General features: G+C 45.7%; 1 protein-coding gene across 1 annotated transcript; it reads left to right on the top strand.

The window, feature by feature from the left end:
• Window positions 1-2,877: 2,877 nt before the first annotated feature.
• On the top strand, window positions 2,878-11,291 carry PRSS23 (serine protease 23). The gene is made up of 2 exons (XM_030956332.1): window positions 2,878-3,050; window positions 7,929-11,291. The coding sequence occupies exon 2, from the start codon at window positions 7,942-7,944 to the stop codon at window positions 9,058-9,060; it is 1,119 nt and encodes a 372-aa protein (XP_030812192.1). The 5' UTR covers window positions 2,878-3,050; window positions 7,929-7,941; the 3' UTR covers window positions 9,061-11,291.
• The last annotated feature ends 5,544 nt before the right edge of the window (window positions 11,292-16,835 follow it).

The following is a 16,835-nucleotide window of genomic DNA, read 5'->3' as shown; positions in this document are numbered from 1 at the left end:
GTCACCACTGTAATTGTCATCAAAACACTTCATTGAGATAGGATATGCTCTCACACTTGTTGCACAGATTTGGGAAGTGTGGCACCAGAACCTTCCTGAAATACTGAAGTAAAGGTGGGGATGAGAGAAGTACTTTCTTCTCCAGAGTACAAGTCTGCATCATTCCTGCCTGCAAAATAGACTGTTTTTAAAGGGATAGAGTGTCTTCATCTCTAACTTTCTCTGACAGTTGAAAAGCATTTCAGGAAACAGGGCATCAGTGAGGAGGGGTCTGTGTCTCAGAGAAAGTAGAGGGAGCTGGCTGGAGATCTGCCATTGCAGTGGGGAACTCCAAGGACTTTTCTTCTGTATTGCATCCGCAGTGGGCAATGGGGAGACTGTTTTGAGCCAACTCTGGGTTGTCATTCTTCCTTCCAGACTCAGTGGCCTCTGAAATCACTTCATTGTCTGCAGCGGAATCTGGCACAGGACCGTAATGCCAGGTTACTTCACTTCCCTGCAGAATAAAAGATTTCTTCAACCATGAGAAATTATCTCCTGACAGTGCCATTCATTAGGGCTCCCACCTGTAGACTGTTTCATTTTCAGATTACTCACAGGGTGCTGAAAAGTCAGCGTGTGTGTTATCACTTGACAATACAGTACAGCTAATACCTCTTCACCCTTACATATGTTGTCACTTACTGCTCTCTGCCTCAACAATAGCTCACAGAAAAATTCAGATCTTGGACTTCACTCTCTTTAAAAAAAAACAACTTGTGCATCCCAATTTCACCAAAGTTCTTGTTTCTTAAGAGTTACACACATAGGGGAAAAAGAAATCTATATTTGGGGTTTTTTTCCTCTTTTGAATTAGAAAGTTAAACCAGAAAATTTTGTCTATAGATGCTCAATAGAACAGGAGAGTTCATTATTTCTAAAGACAAGCCAGACAAACTGTCCTTTCTGAGCTTATGGTTTAATGTATACACTAAAACTAATAGAAATCAGAAGTTTTTATGACAACAAAATGTTGACTAACTAAATTTCAAACTAAACATCCTTCTCCACTCCTTTTGTCATGACAGTTTCACCCAACGCATTCTTTAAGGTTTCATTCTCAGGAGGGGGCCTGTAGACACCAAGCCTTGTGGTTCTTATTCATCCACCTGTGTTGTACATAGAGATACACTTTATGGAATCACATCATCACAGGATGGTTTGGGTTGGAAGTGATCTCAGAGATCTCCTGGTTACAAACGCCCTGCCACAGGCAAGGACAATGTCCACTGCTGCTGCTTCAGGCATAGAAGGTTTGCAGTCCTGTATTGTATCATGGATAGCTCAGGGCACCCCAAACCCCTACAACTAAGTGAGGTGAGTCCCACTGTATACATCTTAGCATCTCTGTATCTCTGTACCCCTGTCTGCTCTAAAAACTTCTATCAGCATCATATCCTCTAGGATAGTGTCTATTTGAATTTGGGTCTGGAAGGCCCTGGAGCAGGCAGCTGTGACACAAGAGACTGCATGTCCAAGGGAAGCAAGAACCCACCTGGACCCCTGCTGCAGCCCTGAGACCCACTCTAACCAAAGCTCACAACATTTTCACCCCTACAAGGCATGGGCCAGCCCTTCCGTCATGCAAATCAGCAGGTATGTGTGTACAGGGCAAAGCTTCTGAGCCTGCACATCTTGTCAGATGTGACAGACAGAGTCACATCAGGAAGGGATCTGTGGTCAGTAAGGCACTGCAGACAGAGCCTGATTTGTCTGCTGGTACTCCAGGGATCTGCCTCACTGTTGCATGGTTATTCCCTCACGGCCCAAGAGCAGCTGCACTGGTGTCACCAGCCCTTCTCCAACACCAGTTGTAGTCTCTAGCTGTCTGAGTAGTTACTTTTTTAAAAAAAAATATTTAGTACATGTTTTTTCCATTCAGTTGGTAAAATCTTTCTGTAAACCCAGCTAGGGACAGTGCTAGGGCCAAGCAAATGCAAATTAGAAAAATCATGTCTGAGAATGTAAGATCCTGTCATATTTCAGCTCTTCACAGATCGTCCACGGGTGAGGCAAAGGTTTTCTTTTGCTTCAGGCTCTCCTCATCATTTGTAAGGGCAGCAGTGGCTTGAAAAGGTGAGTAGAAGATTGTAAATAAATTGACTCCTATGAAATTTGTATTTCCTTTATAGAATAATGGTGATCAGCTGGGAATTTTGAAAAAACTTTTTTTTGGGTGACTTTTTCTTGTGGAGTTAAAACATTGCAGGATTTTTGCCTTCTTGGCTCCAGTTTCCTCTTTTCTTGCCAGATATCATTATAAGGCTTCAAGAAGGATGAGTAATTAAAACCCGAGCAAACAATGTGTCGGACAATTAAATTTAAATGTCCGCTTGATGAGGCAACACGGGTGAGTGACCGCAGAGCTCCTGGAGCTGATGCCCTGCGGAGGCAGGAAGTTCCGAGGGGGCTCAAAAGCTCCCTGAAAAGGGATCTGGGGACCCAGACACTGGGGACAAAGAACCTGTTGCCCTTGGAGCTGCAGAATGCCACGGGCTGCCTCCCAAAATCTCGCACCGAGACGGCAGCTCCCGAGCCGCCCGTAGTGCCAGAACAAGGTTGGGGAAAACCCCCAATGTTTTTCCTCGGAAAATAAATGGAAATAGCAGTAAAGGATTAAAAGGGGGGTGACGCCGCCCTGGGGCGGCGGTCCGACGGGCAGCCTGCGCGGAGGGACGGCCCGGGCCGAGCCGAGCAGGGGAGGGCCGGCGGCGGCGCGGCGGGGGCCCCGCGGGCGGGCGGCGGTGCCGGCGGGAGCGCTGCGGGCGGGGCGGGATCCAGCGGCGGGATCCAGCAGCGGGATCCACCTGCGGGAGGCGCCGCTCCGCCCCGCCCCGCCCCGCCCCGCTCCGAGCGCGCCGCCGAGGGCCGGCGCCCGGCGGGAGGCAGGGAAGGGAGGCGCTCCCGAGCCCCGCGGAGGCGGCGGGAGAGATGGGACCGGCACCGGCCCCGCCACCTGCCTGAGCCGCTCCCGGAGCCGCCGCCGCCGCCGCCGCCGCCGCGGGGAGCCGGTAGGTAGCGGGCCCCGGCGGCAGGGAGGGCGCCGCGGGGTGCGGGTCGCCCCGGGGGACAAAGGGGCGGCGGGAGGATGGCGAGCGCCGGGCTTGCCCTGCGCTGCCCCGGGCACACTGCCTCACCTGCCCGGCCGTGCGGGACTCCGGGCCGGGGGAGCGGCTGTCCCGGCCCGCGGCGAGCGCTCCCTCCGCGCTGGGCTTAATGTTTAACCCCGCTCGCATCCACCGGAGCGCACCGGGCACCGCCTCCCCGGCGGCGCCGGCGACAAAAGGGCGAGCGCGGCTGCTGCCCGCCGGTCCCCGCTGCGGGTCCGCCGCCGGTGCCGGGGACCAACTCTGAAAGCACGGCGGGTGAGGGAACAGCTGGGATGAAAGTCGCCTTTGCTGCTTTTTCGTGCTTTGCAGGCGTCTGAAGGTAGCGCTCCGCTGCGGTGCTGTACTTGGATTCGTCGCTGTGTTTGAGTCCATTAGTATTTTTGGGGTGGCCTTTTAAGACGTACGTGACACGAGCTGTTCAGTGAAGCGGCTGCTGGAGCCCGGGGAAGTTGTTTTTTGCCTCCTGCCCCGAGCAAGGTCCGAGGGGTCGGTGCGGTCCCACCGGGACCCAACTTGTGCAGCTGCCCCGTCACTCAGGTGGTTTGGGAGCCCTGGGGATGCAGGTCCTTCCTACAGCTTCACCCCGTTATGCAGACTGGCCGTCACCGTCTGCTCATAATGCAGGTTGCTCTTGTACCGTGATACCGAAGCTGCTTGACATGCAGGGAAAGAGAAAGAAGAAAAAAAGGAGGGTGAAAGGAGGCAGTTCTAGGAGTCGGACTAAATGGAAACACGTACTATGCTCCCTGTTCTCTGTGTGTGCATGTCCCTGGTACACGTGCCAAAAGAGCCGCTGTGCCTGGTGTGCATGCTAATGGACACACCCGTGGCCTGACAATATCAAAGTTAGTTTCAGGCTTTCCAAGGCATCTCTTCCTACAGCCCTCAGTCTAGCAGGTAAGGCAGTGTAACCCTCGCACCACCCTCAGCATCTCTGGCAGGCTAATAAAGTTGTTAGATTTTAATGGCAGGAAGGCTTCTGTAGTTATTAAAGTGCAACTCCATTATTTTTGCTGTGTTTTAACAAGTTCTGTGACTAGGAAAAGCAGCAGAGGTATTTTGGCACAGCACTGACAGTGATTTAGTTCTCCTTTATGATTTGGTTTGAGGCAGCTTTTTCTCTCTCACTGTCTTGGTTTTCTCTCTTGATTTTTTTGGTATGTTAATCTTTCTGGCTTCCAGCGCTGTGGAAAAACTTTCTTCATTTCAAAATGTAATGGAGACTGGTTCATGGTCTTTCATACTAGATGATCCATGATTTATTGTTATTTAACCATCAACTGCAAGAACCACCCCTGAAGTAGTGAACTCTTGCAGAAAAATTAATTGCTTATTAGAAAATTATTCATGTCTGTCCTGAGCAAGGCAGTTTTCTTTCAGCAGCATCTATCTTGAGGCATGAATGCCCACAGCAAGCAGGAAAATGTGTCTGTAAAGTGTTTCAACAACACGGAGAGCCCCGGGTTAGCTGTCACCGTTTCCATTCTCTAAACAATTTTAATGCCATTAGTGAGTGTGATTATGTACAAACCGCTTCTAGGGGGTTCCTAGGCTGGTTGTCAGAGCAGGGCTTTGTGCTGAGTCAAAGGGTGGATTGAGTTTATGACACAGTTTAAATAGAAACAGAAGAGCAGAGCTACAGTAGAGCAGCACATCGTAATTCATTCAGCACTGCTCTGTGATAGCCGTGCAGGGAAGTGCTCACTCCTTACCAGTCTGCTCAGTTTGAGAACATCTCCCAGGGTCACCCATGAGTAAGTAGCTGAGGACAGAGAGTTTTAACCCTGGGGCTTTTTGCAGCTGTTTGATTGTGTTTCAAATGAGAAGAGAAAGTAAAAGGAAAGAAGAGCATTACTGGAGAGTCTCTGTTTAAATGTAGAGTGCTTTTTCAATTCCTTCATTTTTGAGAGGAAGGAAGGATCTACACAGAAAGAGGTACTGTGAACTAATTTGCATCCTGTTATAAGTTAGACATATTTATTCTATTTATTGCTGCTCAGATCTGATTTAGTACCAGTTATGTCTCCAGATGGAATTTAACTATGATGACTTCAGTAAATGAGCACTGTTTAGCTTCTACAGGCATAAACTCACAACTGTATTTTATTGTCAGGTTTAAATAACATTTTAAATAATTGAAGAGTTCTGTAACTGATGAAAAGGCTTTTTTATTCCCTAGAGCTGCAATGTGATCACAGCACAGAAGCAGCAGTGGCGGGGGGTGGGAGGCTTGCTCAGAGATGTAAAGTGGAGTAAGTACCACTTTACACAGCACAGACACAAATACCATCTTCTGAAGCCTTTTTTCTGGGACCCGCTCGAGTCCCATCTCGTCTTGTTCTCTTCATAGGGCGGCTGCCCTCTGCTGTCTGAAGTTGCCCTTCCAAGTGCTGGCGGTGCCGTGGTGGTGATGGTGGGGAGATAAGGGAGAGCAGGTTGCAGGGCGAGGTAATCTCTCTTCTCAGCCCAGATGATCATCCTGGAGGAAGCAGAGGAGTTGTTTGGCACACAATCCCTTCATCGAGTCGCCGTGCTGACAGGCACGAGGGAATCTGGCTGCTTGTGCAAATAACAACTGACAGGATGCTTCTGTTTTTCCCCTGCCAGCTAAATAAACCAGCCAAAGGCCAGCAGAGGCTCAGTTAGCCTGGATGGGTTTTAGCTCCAAGAAGTGGCATGAGTGGTGCAATTTAGAGAGATGTAATCCCTTAAGAAATCTGAGGGCAGCGAGGGCAAACTGCCTAGAAATATGTGCTCTTAATGATGGGATCATACCTGATGCACAGCTTAACTGTGGTTTACTCTGCTATCAGCTTCTGTCTGTGAAACCCGTGAGCACTGCTGCATGCAGCCCTCACTGACACAAGCAGGACAGCTAGCAGTTGACTTATGCCAGTGTATATTGTCTTTGTGGGGATGGAGCAGTGTCATTTGTCCCTGTTACCTTCTTTTTTTTTTTTTTGTCTTCCTAATCACTGTCCTACAACAATAGATATGATAGTACAGCCTATCCTATGCCATCCTTACAGCAATTTGGAAGTCTTTGATTTCATAGCTTGCAAAATGCAGCCACATCCAATACTAAAATTTGCTGTGGAAGGAGTCAGAGGAATGGTTGGTTTTCCTTGAATACCAAGTATTTTCTGATTTTTGAGACATCCAAAATTATGCAATTCTGATTAATCTTTAAAATGGCTTGTATTTGCCGCACGAGTCATCAGTTAGATATAATGCATCATATTTGGTGGAGGCTAACCTAGGAAAAAAGTATGTTCCTCTAAAGATGTCCTGTTTGTTAATGAAAAATTTGCCAACAGAATGTGTGGTCACTTCTGAAAGAGTCCTGAAAGAGTCCACCTGCCTCTGTGGGTTTCAGTAGCATCAGTTCTGTTCATCTACATCTGTTTTTTGGACTTTAGGTCTTTTGATATCTTGCATGAGTCAATTGATATTTTAAACATTGTGTGCTTTAATGATAGCCTCTGTTCCCAAAGAGGATGGTACCAAAATTTTAAGAATCTGGGCCCAATATTTGAGTTGAACACCACTGGACATCAGCAGCCTGTAGCTTTCAAAGTCTTGTTTGATGCAGTTTAGGGATGGAGTATTCCTACACAAAGCACTGGAAAGAAGGATTTTTCTTTTTTTATTCTTAGATAGCTGTGGTCATTTCCTGTGTGATTTGCATTGGTTTACTCGTTTGAGGCATTTCAGGAATGGTCCTGCAGTTGTGATCAGTGTAACCTCAGCAGGGTTTTAAATATGTGTAAGCTCAACATAATTGTGAACTTTCCTTTGAATAATCTTTGTGTGAGGGAGATCCTGCCTGCCTTCTTGCCCAGGGCACAGTGCCTCCTGCAGCGATTCAGCTGTATGGCTAATTTTCAAATAAACTGAAGTTAGGCATTTTTTTTACACAGTTCTAGTGCACGCTGTTCTCTGCAGTCTCAGGCATTCTGCCTGCGGTTCATAAACACATTTACAACCACATTTGCCTCCCTGTGCTCAGAGGGGGTTGGTTTGCATTTCTAATTAATTGAGTTTATAAAGCAATAAGCCAGTGTGTTAACTGAAAATTCCCTCAAGAATTGTAATCTTCCTTCATTAGCTGCCTGTGTGTAATCATATCACCCTTTCTCATGTAAGCCTTGGGGAAAGCCAGTGCCACTTGGTGCAGAGCCTTTGTCTGGTGTGAGCTGCAAGGGGAAGTGAGTCTCCTCTGTGGTCGTGTTCTGCAGCCCAGCCCCTGTCAGGTCACCTTCATTGTCCCTCCCCACCTGTCCCTACCATCAGCCTGATGTCTCTGGCTGAGACAGCAAATGGTGTGAAGAGATTTAAAGGACATCTTTCAGCAAAGTCAGAGAGCAGGGGAGAGCTTTCAGAGAGTGTTCTAGTCTAGCTGAGGACAGATGCATTTACTCTTTGCAGGAGCTCTGTTTACTGGATGAATGGATTTAAACAGAATCTGAATTTTCTTTAAACTGTGTGAAGACAAGTACTATAACTTCCCACTGATGTCAGCTGGGAGTTGGTGGCTCAGCACACCTGAGGGCTAAATGTCCTGTATTTCAGTGTTAACCTGGGACACTTGTTTCGAGACTCAGGCTAAGGCATTAGTTTGACACTTAGAAATCTGAGCTATTTGATGTAAGTTAACTCCATTCAAATCGCTTGACCCTTATTACATCTATACTGGGTTAGCAAGCCACTACTTAGCAAGGTAGGATAATCTTGCAGCGGGTTTGGGTGAATAACTGTATTTGCCTTTACTTTCCACAGACCGACATTCAGAATGGCAGCCTTATCCACGTTAATCCTCCTTTTGTGTGCTGCTAAAGATGTGATGCCTTCCAGTCCTCACTGGAAGCCAACTTGGCCATCTTACAGAGTTCCCGTTATCCTGCCGCAGTCTACCCTAAACTTGGACAAACCCCAGTTTGATGCTGAAGCCAGACTGGAAGTGGTATCTCCATGTGGCCCAGCATGCCACAAAAGCTCTCCGCTGCCGACTTACGAAGAGGTGAAGAACTACCTGTCCTACGAAACCTTGTACGCTAACGGCAGCCTCACAGAAACCGAGGTGGGCATATACATCCTGAGCAATGGTGGCGACGGCTCCCGAGGCAGATCTCGAACTAAGAGGCAGATCTATGGCTATGACAGCAGGTTTAGCATTTTTGGGAAAGACTTCTTGTTGAATTACCCGTTCTCCACGTCGGTGAAGCTCTCTACGGGTTGCACGGGGACGCTGGTGGCCGAAAAGCACGTTCTTACTGCCGCTCATTGTATCCATGATGGAAAGAGTTATGTCAAGGGAGCTCAGAAACTGCGGGTGGGGTTCCTAAAGCCCAAACAGAAAGATGGCGGCAAAGGGTCCAATATCACCAACTCGGCAATGCCTGAGAAAATGAAATTCCAGTGGATCCGAGTGAAACGGACACATGTCCCCAAAGGATGGATCAAAGGCAATGCCAATGACATTGGCATGGATTATGACTATGCCCTGCTGGAGCTGAAGAAGCCGCATAAAAGAAAGTTTATGAAGATAGGTGTGAGCCCACCAGCAAGACACTTACCTGGAGGGAGGATTCACTTCTCTGGCTACGACAATGACCGTCCGGGAAACCTGGTTTACCGCTTCTGTGATGTCAAAGACGAAACGTACGACCTGCTGTACCAGCAGTGTGATGCCCAGCCGGGTGCCAGTGGATCTGGGGTATATGTGAGGATGTGGAAGAGACAGAATCACAAATGGGAGCGTAAAATTATTGGTATATTTTCAGGCCATCAGTGGGTGGACATGAATGGCACCCCGCAGGATTTCAATGTAGCTGTTCGCATTACACCCCTCAAATACGCACAGATCTGTTACTGGATCAAAGGCAACTACCTTGACTGCAGGGAAGGATAAAGACAATGAAACTCCGTGAAAGCACTTAATGACTGGTTTTAGTTACTCATCTGAGGAAAGGCTAGACTTTGTGCTGCAAATGCGTGTGATCATGTAACATCAAGAGGTGATATGTAGCTTTTCAAGCCAGCCACCTTGTTCTTAGGACAGGGACTGGGTGGTGCTATCATTACAGCCTGAAACTGGGGAGAAAGGAACGTCTGCTGGGTGGGGAAGGAGCAGGTGGACTTGCTGAATTTGCAGCTGAGCAACTGAAGATTAATTAGGGGCGGATCAGTAAACAGTATGAAAACAGAACCGTCTCCAAAGAATCTTGTAAAAGGGACGCTGTTGACTATCTCATGCCTACAATGTTTGTTTTAATAAATCCTAGGATTAGTAGAAATGCTTTGATCTGAACTTTTAAAAGAAAATATTTCTATGCTGTTGGGGGCTGAAGAGGGGCATTTAATGGTGTTTGCAACCCAAACATTACAGCTTTGTGTTCCTGCATGAGAAAAGGGAGTGTGAAAAGGGCAAGGCATGCGCCGTGGGAGATGAATGCCACACAAATAGCGTGAAGGGTAAATAACCACATAACACTTCTAACTTCCTTTCAGCCTGAGTGATTTGAGACTTTATTAGTAACATAGTTAAGAAAAATGTTTTTTGAGCAGACAGACCTTGATGTTGTAAGGATTTGACTGTGAAGATGATGTTGGTCATATGATCAGTGCTGTTACATCCTGCTTTGAGAAACACTAATTGCACATGGGATTAAATCTGTATAGGAGCTGGGACCTATGAAGGAGCAGGATCCCTATGAATATACTAGAAAGCGTGTGGGGAAAGGGGCTTTTCTGTTTATGACCTACTTAAGCCTTTTAAGGAAAACCTCATGTCAGCAACTCAGATTTTCAGAGGGGAGGCCTGTCTTCAGTCTTGCTGTCTGTCTGAATTGCTGCCTGCAGAGCAGGTAAAGGACAGAGCAGGACAAGGATTCTACTGACTTTTCCCCGTTTGTTGAAGATCCTTGGTGTTCTACCTAATAATGCACCACATAGAGGGACCCTAGACTTAAAAGTGTCTCTCAGCCATATCCCATTGACAGTGTAATTTGGGCATCTTGACTAATGTTTCTTGTCTTTTTGGAATAGGAATATTCCTCCCTACATAGATGTTGAGTTACAAATAATTCTTAGCAAATGCATAGTTCAGGATTTCTGCAGCTGGAATAGAACCACTTTATAGGATGCAGCCTGGGTTTGCTATGAAGTGATCCTCTGCTGTCTCTTACAGATAACAGTGATATTTTTACTGTAGAAGAATTAGAGTTGAAAACAAGAACTGTCTTTTTGGGGTAAAACCAGTGCAGCCAAATGCTGTAGCTCAGCAAACAGCATTTGGAAATCAACATGGTCTGTACAACCAGCCTTTCTTAGATGGATTGTGCCACTGTAATTCAGTGACATGGTTGAGGACATGCTGCCATGCCAAGATGATTTTTTAAGTAGGAGGATAGACACCGGCTCCGGTTCCTCTTCCACCCATCACTCACTGACTCCTGAAGCTTCCCAAGTTGCCCATGGTGCTTGGTGTTGTGGGGCAAATGCACATCCCTGGTGAGAAATATCAAAGCTGGGAAGGAGTGAATCTAAGCAGAGATTCCCTGTGCTATACCAATACAAGGAAAATGTTAATTCAGCTAAGCCTTTTTTTACACTCTACTAATTACTACGGCATTTGTAAACATATGCCTGATGGTGCTTTATCTTTGTGGTGGCTTTGGCTCTAGTTCTGACAAACATTTTTGCTGGAGCTGCCTATGATTATTATTTTTATAGAAGCAGTGTACAAAAATGTGGACTCTCATGTGGGTTTTTGGTGCACTCAGATACAAGCAGTTACTAATGCTTTGAAATATGAATAATCACCATATGTATCTGATGGTATTTTTCTGACTTTTTGTTTTAATTTCCTTTACTCTGTGGATGTTATCTGGAGCACTTTTGTTTGAATGTATCACAGTGAATAAAGAAAAGTTATGGAATTTCAATGCAGACATTCTTGTATTTGTGCTGTATTGGGTTGCACTTTCAATCTCATTTCAGCTACTTACTTGTAAAGACATTCAGATACAGATTTATTAAAATCCTCAGTGCTGTTTATTTCCTTCAATTTTCTTCTGCTCTTACCTGTTGGAAGTTTTTGTTTGGATGTATTGGTTTTGTTTTTTTTGGTAGGCTTAATTACTTTATACTTTAGCATATTTGGATGCTAATAATCAATCTTAGCTTTTGTATGACTCTTACAGTTCCAAAGCCAGTCATGAGCTCTGATTAGTTAGAGCTGAAAATAACCTATTAGACTGAAAAGCCACATTGTTTTTATGAACTTCAGGGTAAATAAACTATGGAGGAATGTGAACCAGTCAGTATAAGGTCATAATTGAGGTCAGTCCATCTTCTTTTTCTTTTAGTTGATGCAGTATAAAAAAAAGTTTCTTTGAGGCCAACAGTGAGACTCAGAGTTTTTAGAGAAACACTGGATGCAGAAAGGTTTTCATTTTGACATTGCTGCTTGTACAACTTTCCTGACCTCTAACAATGCACACTGAGTCATGTGGGCTTGAGAACATCAGTCCTGATTTATTGGATGTATTTCCCATCCACTGATCCTATGTTCTCAACTGCTTTCTCAGATTGTGGGCTAAGAACTTCTCACGGAATCATTTAGTCTGGAAAAGATCTTTAGGATCTTCAAGGGCAACTGTAAACCTAACACTGCCTGGTCCACCACTAAACCAAGTTGTGAAATGCCACATTTATGTCTTTAAAAACCTCAAGGGGTGGTGACTCCACCACTTCCCTGGGCAGCCTGTTCCAATGCTTGACAACCCTTCTCATGGAGAAAATTTTCCTGATATTCCATCTAAACCTCTGCTGGCACAACATGAGGCCATTTCCTCTAGGGTGATGTGAGCAAGGTGAGTTTTTTTGGGTTTTTTGTTGTTTTTTTCTAAGAATGCATGCAGCAAGTTCTGTGTAATCAGGAGTGGGAGAGTCTCTTCCCACTGCACGCCCTGTGCAAACATTCCAGTTTTAGAAAGAAAAGGAAATCTCAGATAACACAGTCAGAGTTGTGGTTCTGAACTTCAGCACTGTGCCCACCGGAGTTGGTGGTAATTTTGCCAGTGTAATCATGTGCAGCAAGGCTGGGCATGCTAGACAGGTTTGAGAATTACATCCTGAGGATATTTGCTTTGATGCTGCAAAGTAGGCTCTTTTAAAACCAGAACTTTAAAATTATGAGAAAGATAGCCATGCAGCCAAAATAAGGCTCATCAAGAAAAGACAAGTAACTAAATGATATACAGGCATGGCTCTTGAAATTTCATTGTCCAGCCAATGACTGCCTGTGACCTGCAGGACTGAATGAAGTGCCTCATTATTCTTGTATATGAAGGCAAGACAGTAGATGGGTATAGAGGCACTGTTTTGACTGTGATTGAAAAGGATTAAAGTCTGCTCCTGCATCTGTAAGAGGCTGACATATGAAAAATTTTACTTAATTTGCTATAAATCCCTTGGAGAACAGTGCTGGAGATAGAAAGTGAGGTCTCGAGAAAACACAGACCCTGCTGAGCTCTTCCCCAGCACACGCTGAACTTAGCCTACTGAAGACTGCAGAATATCATCAAGTTTCCTTCTAAAGAAAAAGTATTTTCCTTGCATCTGTAATTGTTTTGCAACTGAATTCCCAGGCCTGCCTGGTTAGAGGGCAGCCCTCGTCTTAAAGTTGCAGGCTGAACCCCAAGCTAGTATAATACGTGCTTGAAATTCTTTTCCGTGTTTCCACTTAATCTGCCATTTGTTAGCAGGTTTTGGTAGTGTGCCAACTCAATATGCACAGGCCTTGGGAAGAGAAGCTTTCAGTGAGTGCATAGAGTACGTTGGGTGGGTAAAAACTTTGCTTTTCTGGAAGAAAAAGGAAGCGTGGATGGAGAAGAGCAGCAGAGAGTGAAAGGGCAGCATGATTTGTATCACAGGGGGAGGATTCCTAGAGGATCAGTTTAGTGGATGTGCATGTGTGTAGGGTTTTTATTAATAATACTGTTACTTTCCATTCCTAATTCTCCCAGGTGGAGAAGAAAAACATGGGAGTTGAAGTAAATTAGGTCTTTTCAAAGGAGCACCTTACTGCCAGCTCTGAAGCCAGTGTGCAGCGCAGATGAGAAGTTTAGGCTGTCACTTGTCTAATAGATACATAAGAGAAGAGTGACAGTGACACAAGCATGACCTGATCTCCTCCTCCCAGGAGATGTTTTTTCCTGTCTTACGTGGTGACTATTAGGTTGCACAGGCTTTGTGCCTGCTGGCAAAGGTAGTGTGGGCTTTTATACATGAATGGTAATACAAGCGAAGAGAAGTACCTCAACATGCTCCAGACACTATCATCAACACTGGTTATTCCCAGGATGAAATTATCAGTGATGCTTTGGGTGTGGATTGATTTTTAACTAAATGGGCATAGGCTGAGCCATGAAGCAGGCTTATACTGTTTGGTTTTTATCTAAAGATCTCTAACAGTAATTAAGTGTTATGGCTCAAGGAGGGGATGGTGAATGTTCCTCTGCAAACTTTTTATGGACAATGTTTTTGTTTTTTTTTTACAATAAATTCCATTTAAAAGATTTGTGCATAAGCAGATACAAAAAGTTAAACACTTCTATTAGTTCACCAAGCAAATAATAATGATTTAAATAGAATATGTAATATGTAATATCTGAAATATTTTTTAATAGCATTTGCTTGTTTGCACTCATTTCAGTTTTGGAAATAACCATTTATGCTGATTTGGTGAGGAGAGTGTAGTTTTCTAGCAAGTGTGACCAAGTTGAAAACAAAAAGCACAAGAAATTCTGGCATGTGATAAGAGTATGAAGATTGTAAGTTCATATTGGAGTGACAGCAGTAATAAGGTACAACAACTTCCTGTGACAGCCTTATGCCACATTATCATAGATTTGGTGATTTTCCACAGGTTGCACACATGAAGAAGTTAATTTAATGATGATTAAGGTGCTGGTTGACGTAAAGTTGAACATATGTCAGCAGTGTCCTGGCAGCCAGGAGGGCTGAGTGTGTCCTGGGATGCATCAGGCACAGCATGGCCAGCCAGGCAAGGGAGGGGATTGTCCTGCTCTGCTCTGCACTGGGGTGGCCTCACCTCGAGTGCTGGGGCAGTTCTGAGAGTCACAATAGAAAAAAAGACATTAGGCTATCAGAGAGGGTCCAAGGGAGGACAATGAAGATGGTGATGTGCCTTGAGGAGAAGCCGCATGAGGAGTGGCTGGGGTCACTTGGTCTGTTCAGCCTGGAGGAGACTGAGGGGAGACCTCATTGCAGCCTGCAGCTTCCTTGTGAGGAGGAGGGGCAGGTACAGATCTCTCTCTGTGGTGACCAGTGGCAGGACCCAAGGGAATGGCCTGAAGTTGTGTCAGGGAAGGTTTAGGCTGGATATCAGGAAAAGGTTTTTCACCCAGAGGGTGCTTGGGCACTGAACAGGCTCCCCAGGGATGTGCTCACAGCACCAGCCTGACAGAGTTCAAGAACTGTTTGGACAATGCTCTCAGGCCCATGGTGTGGTTCTTAGTGTGGCCTTCCAGTGTCTGAAGGGAGCCTACAAGAAAGATGGAGAGAGACTACAAGACAGGGCGAGGGGGAATGGCTTCAAACTGAAAGAGAATGGGTTTAGATTGAGTATTAGGAAAAGAATCTTTACTGTGGGGGTGGTGAGAAACTGGAACAAGTTGCCCAGAGAAGTTGTGGATATCTCATCCCTAGAAGTGTACAAGGCCAGGCTGGATGGGGCTCTGAGCAACCTGGGCTAGTGGAAGGTGTCCCTGCCCATGGCAGAGGGTGGGAACCATATGGTCTTTCAAGTCCCTTTCAACCCAAACCAGTCTATGATTCTGTAGTTGTCATCATCCAGAAAGGGGTAGGTTTAAATGGGGTAGTTACGATGAGTTTAAATCTGAGATAGCAGGAAAATGGTTTCTTTCATCTGTTTTCCGAGATTTTCTATCCTTTTTCTGTTCCTGCCTATCCTTGGAAAACTAATTTCCTGTGATGGAAAAGAATGGACATCCTTAGAAGTGAGGGGATCAGGTGCACTTAAGAGAGTCTATTGAAGTGGCATATTTATGCATTCCTGCTGCAAAGAGGGAGCTACCCAACAGCTTGGCTGTTCTGACTTTTCTGGGACAGGCAGATCACACTTGCTTTGGTCTTGGCCAGAAATTTGCACCTGGGTCGAAGAATCCTTTCTAATAAAAACTCTTTTGAAATCAGGATGTTTCAAGAAAGTCTTTTCTATTAATAGAAGTTCATAGAAACCAAACCTATTTTCCTAATGAATTTCCAATCATACCCTGCTACAGGTAATTTTTCCTGCTGTGTTCTGGTCCTTATGGGAATGAGGATGATGTGGAAGATGATATTATGTCTTACCAACAGGATTCAACAAAATGCTTGGAAGATGATATCATGTCTTATCCACAGCATTCAACAAAATTCTCCTGTCCAAAAGTCACGTTTTTCCTGAATCATTGCAGGGTTTTTGTCACTCTGAATGGAGCATACAGGGGCTGGTTTCAGTGTTGGTGGGGCAAGGAGGACATGAGAAGATCACCACTGCACCAGGGTCAGCCAGCCGTGGGACTGGAGCCCACACAAACAGGTGGAGCCACAGGGGTTTTCTGGCCTCTGCCATCTCACAAAAGCTGCACTCAGCAAAGAAGCGTGGGGTGGAAGAAAATGTCACCCTGGGCTTCGTCCTGCACCCACCAAGTCAGCTATTGTGCTGGGTGGGAGCAGAGTCGTGCACAGAGGGATCTGCCACACAGCTTAAATGTCACCAGGCGTGTGGGAGCACTTCTCTCCAGCCAGCCCTTCTGAGGGATCATTGTGGGCAATGAAAGGGCAGGAAAGACTTCTGCAGAAAGTGTGGGTGGCAGAAAAGCAACTCTTCATGCTGGGAACACATCAGATGTGTGAAAAAACTCTGAAATGTCTTTTCCCTGAAGTAAAGAGCTAGGCTGAGGGATCCCTGCAGGTGGAAGGAGGGCAGCTTCGCTCAGCAGGACCCCTCCCCATGCCCAGAGGTGTCCCTGGCAACAGCTGAGCAGGAGAGGGATTGCCACACTCTCACCTTTGTGGATGAGCTACTCAATACCTGCCATCTGCCTCCAGTGGGAAGTAATTATTTAACAGGAAGAACAATAAAAATTGAGAGAATAACCTGACAGAAGCTGTGTTAGGTACACTGTACCAATTAAATAACTGTGTACAAACAGGTACCCAGAAATGCTCTTGTTTCTTCTAAGTAACTGTGGCCACTGCTGTTGTTGCCAGCACTAAAATCCTGAACTGCATGGGCTGGACTCAAGCTTGTGGGTACTGTGGAGACATCCGCTTTAGAAGTTCCCATTTCCCAGCCTTCACCATAAAAACAGACTTTCTGGCTCCTTCTTTCCACCAGACCTCACTCAGGAAACACAATCCCCTTTTAAGTACATGATCTTAAGCTTTGTCTAATGAAATGTCTTTAGGGTATTTCTCAGTAATCGGCTCCCTGAGTTCCTCCTGTGAGACATTCTGCTGCTCTTCCCAGCTTTGTGTCATCAGCAAATTTCATTAATGTGATCCTCTTTCTCGTGCAAGTGTTGCTGGTGAATATATTTAGTTCAGACTGCCTGAGAGTGATGCTTGAGAAGCTATGCTTTTAACCTCTCC

The sequence above is a fragment of the Camarhynchus parvulus genome, chromosome 1 (genome assembly GCF_901933205.1).
Source record: "Camarhynchus parvulus chromosome 1, STF_HiC, whole genome shotgun sequence".
In the NCBI taxonomy this organism is placed as follows: Eukaryota; Metazoa; Chordata; class Aves; order Passeriformes; family Thraupidae; genus Camarhynchus; species Camarhynchus parvulus.
This window is presented reverse-complemented; position numbering and strand designations above follow the sequence as displayed.